Source organism: Seriola dumerili, unplaced genomic scaffold (genome assembly GCF_002260705.1).
Source record: "Seriola dumerili isolate Sdu_G_001 unplaced genomic scaffold, Sdu_1.0 BDQW01000465.1, whole genome shotgun sequence".
Classification (NCBI taxonomy): Eukaryota; Metazoa; Chordata; class Actinopteri; order Carangiformes; family Carangidae; genus Seriola; species Seriola dumerili.
The window spans coordinates 173273-181907 of record NW_019174720.1 but is presented as its reverse complement, the minus strand read 5'-3'; the positions used below and the strand labels follow the sequence as shown (position 1 = coordinate 181907).

General features: G+C 46.4%; 1 protein-coding gene across 1 annotated transcript in view; it reads left to right on the top strand.

Moving 5' to 3' along the window:
* Positions 1-8635, top strand: part of smpd3 (sphingomyelin phosphodiesterase 3) — a 59199-nt gene that overhangs the window by 6628 nt on the left and 43936 nt on the right. Inside the window, exons 2-3 of the mRNA XM_022763007.1 lie at positions 6490-6741; positions 6871-7828. Coding sequence (XP_022618728.1) covers positions 6490-6741; positions 6871-7828 — 1210 coding nt within the window. The remainder of the gene's footprint in view (positions 1-6489; positions 6742-6870; positions 7829-8635) is intronic.

Sequence of the window (8635 nt, the reverse complement as noted above, 5' to 3'; positions counted from 1 at the left end):
AATACACTGTCACCACTGACTGAATAAAACATGTGCAGCATTTCACTGCAGACGTCAAAGGACCTGAGCCTCCTGAGGAAAAAGAGCTGCCTCTGCCCTTTCCTGTAGATAGCATCTGTGTTCAGGGACCAGTCCAGTTTACTGTCCAGGTGAACACCTAGGTATTATAAGTGTGCACCACCTCAATGTCCTTCCCTCGAAAGCTGACTGGCTGAAGGGTGGGCCTAGACCTCCGAAAGTCCATGACCATCTCCTTGGTCTTGGAGATGTTCAGAGGAGGCAGTTCTTTTGTTGCTCCATTCATCTGAAGGCCATCGTCAGATCCCTGTACTCCTACTACCGCCCATTCCTGATACCTTGCCACAATAACTGTGTCATCTGAGTATTTCTGGATGTGGCAGGACTCAGAGCTGTATTTAAAAGTCCGCTGTACATACAGGATGAACAGTCACATGTGGAGCCCCAGTGCTGCTCATCACTGTCCCTGACACAGTTACCCAGCCTGACGTACTGTGGTCGTTCTTGTCAGGTAATCTGCAGTCCAGGATGTGAAGCAGGGATTCACCCCATCCCTTCCAGCTTGTCTTTAAAAATGGGCGGTTCGGGGCGTCGAGTGGCGCAGTTGGTTGAGCAGGCGCCCATATGCAGAGGCTAAGGTCTCTGCTGCAGTTGGCCCCGGTTCAGATCCCGCATCGGAAGGCCCTTTGCTGCATGTCATTCCCCCTCTCTCTGCCTCCCATTTCCAGTCTCTCTCTACTGTGCTATCAATAAAGGCATAAAAAGCCCAAAAAATAATTTAAAAAAATGGGTGGTTGGATGGTGTTAAATGCACTTGAGAAATCAAAGAACATAATCCTCATGTAACTCTTGGCTCATCCAAATAAGAATGGGCCCAGTTGGAGCATGTAAAGGACGGCATCATTCACTCCAATATGTTCTTTGTAAGCAAACTGTAGAGGGTCAAGTGCATGTTCAACCGGTGGCCTCAGAAGGTGGAGAAGCAGCTCCTCCAGGGTCTTCATGATGTGTGATGTGAGGGCCACTGGTCTGTAGTCATTTACATGTATCTCAGCCGGTCTTCCTAATTTAGGGACCGGAACAAGACATGATGTTTTCCACAGGACCGGGACCCTCCCTGTTTGAAGGCTTAAGTTAAAGTTCCTCTAGAGGAGGCTCAGCCAGCTGGGCTGCACAGTCCTTTAACAGCCTCGGGGACACACTATCGGACGTGTTGCTCCTCCCTCACCTCCTCCATTGTAAAGGACAGGAGACTTGACCCCAGTGTGGAGGGAGTTGCAGTTGCAGTGTCAGGTTGTGGAGGAGATGCCGTAGAGAAGCTGCTGCTGAAGCAGTGGGAAGAGAGAACAGGTGAGGCTGTGTATAAACTGTTGTAGAACAGGTTGAATTTATTGGCCTTGTCCACATCACCTGATGTTGCCTGGCTTGTTTCTCATCCCCTTCCACATCTATCTGGTGTTGTTGTGCTGCAGCTTCCTACTTCTACTTTTCTTTTGTGTAGTCCTCCTTGCCTGCTTTAATCTCCCTCTTCAGCTCATGTTGCAGACACCTGAGCTTTCCCTGTCTCCATCCCTGAAGGCCTCCTTTTTCTGGTTGAAGAGGGTCTTGATGTTACTGGTGATCCAGGGTTTGTTGTTTGGAAGAAGTGTACAGTCCTACTGGTATTACAGTGTCCATACAGAAGTTAATGTAGTCTGTGGTACATTCGACCATTTTATCAAGGTCAGGGTCCTTCTGTTATCATTTTCCTGTGACTCCAACAGTACATTCCAATCCATGCACTCAAAACAGTCTTTTAGAGACTCACTGGTCTCTGGGGTCCAGTTCCTGAATGAGCGGGTGGTTGCAGCCTGCCTCAGTACACAGGGGTTGTAGGAAGGCTGAAGAAGAACCAAATTTATGATCTGATCTGCCAAGTAGTGGTAGAGCTGAAGCAGTGTTAGGCCTCCTTGACATTTGCATACAACAGATCCAGTGTCTTATTTTCCCTTGTGGGACAGTCAACATACTGAGTGAAGCCAGTCAGGTGAGAGGTGAGAGTGACATGGTTAAAATCCCTGATATTGCAATGAATGCATCAGGGTGCTCATGAATGAAGTCACACGCGACTGCAGGCTCTGCTCGTGGTTGAATGTAAACAAAAACGGCGACGATGTGTGAGAACTCCCTCAGTACATAGTAAGTCTAAGCACACTGCCAACAGTTCAATATCCCAACAGCAGATCTTCTCCTTCACTGTGATGTGGACTATAGCCTGATGGCAGTGGAAACAAAGGATCTCCTGAACCTCTCTTTCTGCAGTGCAGTGAGATGGTACGTTTGCTCCACCTGTAGCTGCTTCTCTGTCCTGCCAGAATGTTGTAGAGAGGGTGGTTGGTATTGTCTAAGATGGCCTCCATCTTACATTGCATGCGTCTTTCCACAACAGTCCTGAGTGAGTCCAGACTCCTGCCAAGCACAGACCCAGCCTTTTGACCAGCTTGTTTAGTCTCTTTGTGTTCATGTCTGACATGCTGCTGCCCCAGCAGACTGCAGCATAAAAGAATACACTGCCCACCACTAACTGATAAAACATGTGCAGCATTGCACTGCAGACGTCAAAGGACCTGAGCCTCCTGAGGAAAAAGAGCCGGCTCTGCCCCTTCCTGTAGATAGCATCTGGGTTCAGGGACCAGTTCAGTTTACTGTCCAGTTGAACACCTAGGTATTTATAAGTGTGCACCACCTCAATGTCCTTCCCTCGAAACCTGACTGGCTGAAGGGCGGGCCTAGCCCTCCGAAAGTCCATTACCATCTCCTTGGTCTTGGAGATGTTCAGAGGAGGCAGTTCTTGTTGCTCCATTCACTGAAGACCATTGTCAGATCCCTGTACTCCTACTACCGCCCATTCCTGATACCTGCCACAATAACTGTGTCATCTGAGTATTTCTGGATGTGGCAGGACTCAGAGCTGTATTTAAAGTCCGCTGTATACAGGATGAACAGGAACGGCGCCAGAACAGTCACATGTGGAGCCCCAGTGCTGCTCATCACTGTCCCTGACACAGTTACCCAGCCTGACGTACTGTGGTCGTCTTGTCAGGTAATCTGCAGTCCAGGATGTGAAGCAGGGATTCACCCCCATCCCTTCCAGCTTGTCTTTAAAAATGGGCGGTTCGGGGCGTCGAGTGGCGCAGTTGGTTGAGCAGGCGCCCCATATGCAGAGGCTAAGGTCCTCGCTGCAGTTGGCCCCGGTTCAGATCCCGCATCGGAAGGCCCTTTGCTGCATGTCATTCCCCCTCTCTCTGCCTCCCCATTTCCTGTCTCTCTCTACTGTGCTATCAATAAAGGCATAAAAAGCCCCAAAAAATAATTTAAAAAAATGGGTGGTTGGATGGTGTTAAATGCACTTGAGAAATCAAAGAACATAATCCTCATGTAACTCTTGGCTCATCCAAATAAGAATGGGCCCAGTGGAGCATGTAAAGGACGGCATCATTCACTCCAATATGTTCTTTGTAAGCAAACTGTAGAGGGTCAAGTGCATGTTCAACCGGTGGCCTCAGAAGGTGGAGAAGCAGCTCCTCCAGGGTCTTCATGATGTGTGATGTGAGGGCCACTGGTCTGTAGTCATTTACATGTATCTCAGCCGGTCTTCCTAATTTAGGGACCGGAACAAGACATGATGTTTTCCACAGGACCGGGACCCTCCCTGTTTGAAGGCTTAAGTTAAAGTTCCTCTAGAGAGGCTCAGCCAGCTGGGCTGCACAGTCCTTTAACAGCCTCGGGGACACACTATCCGGACGTGTTGCTCCTCCCTCACCTCCTCCATTGTAAAGGACAGGAGACTTGACCCCAGTGTGGAGGGAGTTGCAGTTGCAGTGTCAGGTTGTGGAGGAGATGCCGTAGGAGAAGCTGCAGCTGAAGCAGTGGGAGAGAGAACAGGTGACGCTGTATCAAACCTGTTGTAGAACAGGTTGAATTTATTGGCCTTGTCCACATCACCTGATGTTGCCTGGCTGTTCTCATCCCCTTCCACATCTATCTGGTGTTGTTGTGCTGCAGCTTCCTACTTTCTACTTTCTTTTTGTAGTCCTCCTTTGCCTGCTTTAATCTCCTCTTCAGCTCATGTTGCAGACACCTGAGCTTCTCCCTGTCTCCATCCCTGAAGGCCTCCTTTTTCTGGTTGAAGAGGGTCTTGATGTTACTGGTGATCCAGGGTTTGTTGTTTGGAAAGAAGTGTACAGTCCTTACTGGTATTACAGTGTCCATACAGAAGTTAATGTAGTCTGTGGTACATTCGACCATTTTATCAAGGTCAGGGTCCTTCTGTTATCATTTTCCTGTGACTCCAACAGTACATTCCAATCCATGCACTCAAAACAGTCTTTTAGAGACTCACTGGTCTCTGGGGTCCAGTTCCTGAATGAGCGGGTGGTTGCAGCCTGCCTCAGTACACAGGGGTTGTAGGAAGGCTGAAGAAGAACCAAATTATGATCTGATCTGCCAAGTGGTGGTAGAGCTGAAGCAGTGTAGGCCTCCTTGACATTTGCATACAACAGATCCAGTGTCTTATTTTCCCTTGTGGGACAGTCAACATACTGAGTGAAGCCAGTCAGGTGAGAGGTGAGAGTGACATGGTTAAAATCCCCTGATATTGCAATGAATGCATCAGGGTGCTCATGAATGAAGTCACACGCGACTGCAGGCTCTGCTCGTGGTTGAATGTAAACAAAAACGGCGACGATGTGTGAGAACTCCCTCAGTACATAGTACAGTCTAAGAACAACTGCCAACAGTTCAATATCCCAACAGCAGATCTTCTCCTTCACTGTGATGTGACCGGGGTTGCACCATCTATTGTTCACAAGCAGAACCAGTCCTCCATCTTTATTCTTTCCACTTGCTCTGGCATCCGCTCGTCCTGCAGTGAAGCTGGGTAAATCCACACAACAGTCGGGAGTATTGTCTTTTAACCAGTTCTCTGTGAAAACATGAGACTACACTCATGATATGCTCGCTGGTTCTTCACAAGTGCCTCCAGTTCATCATACTTGTTAGCCAGGGAGCTGGGATTTCCCATGTGGATCGATGGTAGAAAAGGCTTATATCTCCATCTCCTACCCTTTAGCTTAGCCCCGGCTCTGCATCCACAGTACGGCTTCTTCATCTCAGCCAGTATGGGATGTTTAACTCCATATCTGGTAAACTTTAATACCAGGAGTTCTTCCTTTGTGTACACTATTTTCTCCATCGTCAGACAAAACAACGTAGAATAAAAAACATCAATCAACAAAAAATATACTAATATATACAAATATATTGCAAAAAACTAGGAGCTACATGGACTTGCTGCCACTTGTTGCCAGCGCATCGATTACCGGCTTGAGTATCAGTTATCAGTTTGTTCGAGTGAACAAACCTGTTGACAGGCAAATTCACACAGTGTGACACCTGCTGCTCATTTTCATGTTTGCTGTCAGTTATATGGATCTTATCTTTTAATTGTTGAGAACAGACTTTACTGTCCACAGTACATCCTGAGGAAAACTTACTGAACTGCTTTCATTTTCAAAATAGAGAAGATGCCTGCAGCACATGAACAGGCAACACAAGGCTACTGCATTACTTTATAACTTATGCACCAACAAATGAAAGACTTCATTCAATATGAATATAATTACTGTGATTGTAGGTCATAAAACAAAAGGATTTATGGCACCTCTCAGTAATAATAAATTATGTAAGTACAGCTTATCATTTAATATTAAGTTTTCTTTGTCAATTGTACTGAAAAAATAAAATGTGCCATGTTACAGTAAATACAGCTGAAATCACAGCTCAGTCTTTGTCTTTCATTAATGTGTTTGGTGACTTTGTCAGATAAAATTATACCTTATATATCATATGGTTTTGACCTAGTCTTGTTTGACAGTTGCACCATACACCGGCATCTACTGCAATCTCTTAACTGGTAATGGACTAATTGACAGCCCTACTGTAGACACATTTCTTTAAAGGCAAAACTCAAAGTGATATAAACTTAACAGCTGTGGATTTTTACACCACAGCTTTTCCCCACAGAGCACCTTGCTGTGTCAACAAGTGTATTAATGAGAACCTGCGAAACTCATTTAACACTGCAATGCTTCAACAGAACCATTAGCCTCAATCTGGAGCTATTTCTTGAGGAATTATTTTGTGAGGTTGCCAGGCGACTATCTGAGACTCCAGGAAGTCACTTTCTCCCTGTAAAAACAGAAACTTTGTATTTTGTATAGACAAAACAAATGAGATATAATGCGTTAATTAGTGAGCTGTATAAGTGCTTTGGCAGGCTAGCTGTCCAGTCTTTATGCTTTGACTTTCATATTAAGCGTGCAGATATGAGTGTGGTATTGATCCTCTCATCTAAATTAGGCAGGGTAGGTATTTGGGTACTCAAGAGCTTCTGTTTGATTTAATATTGTATTTCTTTCTTACCTTGTGCAGACCAGACAAACACCAGATCGAGCAGGGCCAGGCAGGGTTGGGGGGCATAGGTATTGGGGAATGGAGGCCACAGGGCAGAAGCTTCTGTTTCTGCAGTGCCAACGTATGCCTGCTGCCTGACTCCCTGGCCAGGTTCAACAACCTGTCAGACACCCACAGGAGAGCCCGTGAGGTGGGGAAGAGGATCCGCAATGGTGCCAGTCGGCCTCAAATAAAAATCTACATTGACTCACCTACTAACACTTCCATCAGGTAAGGAGAGCTCTCTCCTGGGCTTCTGCTGCTCATGTCTTAGCAGTAGTAAAAACATTTATTCCTGTCATAAATACCAATCAAACAAATACATTTTGAATTTGTCTGTCTTTCTGTTCCATTCTTTAGTGCGGCATCCTTCAGCAGCCTTGCCACAGGTTTCCGTCGTACCTCCTCTCTGGACCATCGTCCAGACACCACACACACCACCAATGGCCCAGCGGACACTGAAACTGAACCCCCCACCGAGTGCCCAATTCACCCCTCAGGTGCCACCGACTGCCCTTTACACCCCGCTGCAGGAGACCAGGGCTCCTCTGGATGCCCCCTTCACCCAGACGAAACAGACACCACAGCAGACTGCCAACTCCACCCAGCAGGGGCTAACAACAGCTCTAGCTGTCCTGTTCACACCTCAGGGGAGGCTCCAGACTGTCCCATGCATTCCACAGGGCCTCAGCGTGTCCCTGGCCATCATGACTGTCCCATGCATGGTGAAGGGAACCAGCCAAAATCCTCAACAGACTTCCCACATCACACCTCAGGGGTTCAAATCAGCATCAGTGCTCCAGACCCAGACCCCCAGGAGGAGGAGGCTGAAACAGGGAACCATCGGCCAGGGGATCAGGCAGGAGGAGACACAAGCAGCATGACTGCCTCCAGGGAGTCCCTTGCTCGTTACCATGGAGGTGACAGCGGAGTAGGGATATCCTCCAACAACACACTCTCTCATGTCCCTCGCACGTCAATCTTCAAGCGCCCTGGACGAAAACGCCGCCATGGAGATGAGACATTCGACCATGAGATCTCTGCCTTTTTCCCTGCCAACTTGGATTTCCTGGCTCTACAGGAAGTGTTCGACCACAGCTCGACAACTAGACTGCGACGGCAATTGCATCGCTACTTTCCGTATGTGCTGAGTGATGTTGGGCGGTATGGCTGGAAAGGCTGCTGCTCCAGGTTCAAATTCCTGAATAGTGGGCTGATGTTGGCCAGTCGATACCCAATTCTGGATGCACGCTATGAGTGCTACCCCAATGGGAGAGGGGAGGACGCAATGGCAGCCAAGGGGACGCTGTTTGCCAAGGTCAGAGGTTTTACTTTACTTTTACTGCCCTGGCTCTATCCTGTAAAACCTGTGAAAGCCTCCTCACAGTGACCACAAAACTTCTTTTCCCAGCTAAGTAATAGTCCAGTACTTCGGTTGTAGTACAAAATCAGCAAAGCAGATATAACTTTTTAGGAGGGAGCTTTAGAGGTGCTAGTAAGTGGATTATTTTACCTTTAGACAGATACAGTCTAGCTGTTTCCCTCTGCTTCCAGTATTTATGTTGAGGTAAGCTTAAATTAAATCTCCTGGATCCAGCCTCATATTGAATGGACAGACATGAAAGATTATTAAACTAACTAGTGTATTTCCCGAAACTTCAAGCAATTAAAGAGTGACCGCCACACAATCAGGAAAGTAAACAAATGTCCTGAAATTGTCTCATATTTTCAGTCATATTCTACCTACATGAAATAACATGATTGCTGCTCCAGCAACTTCAATATCAAATTTTGAGACAGACAACCTTCTTGTCATTTTGACACGGTTTCACAATTTAGTTTAATAGTTGAACTTTTCCTGTATGAAGGTAGATTTGTCTCAATATTATTTGTGTAAACAGATCTGTAAACACCTTTCACAAATACAAAAAATACATTTGTAAATTCACAAAAGTATCTTGCAAATATGAAACAGATTTGCAAATACACAAACAAATTTCATAATAATTACAATAAACTCAATGGTAAAGATATGTCACCAGTTATCTTACAGGTTGGATGGGTATGAAATGTGATCTGTTTACAATGTCTTCATCATCTTCACAGTGTATGAAATCCAGCACCC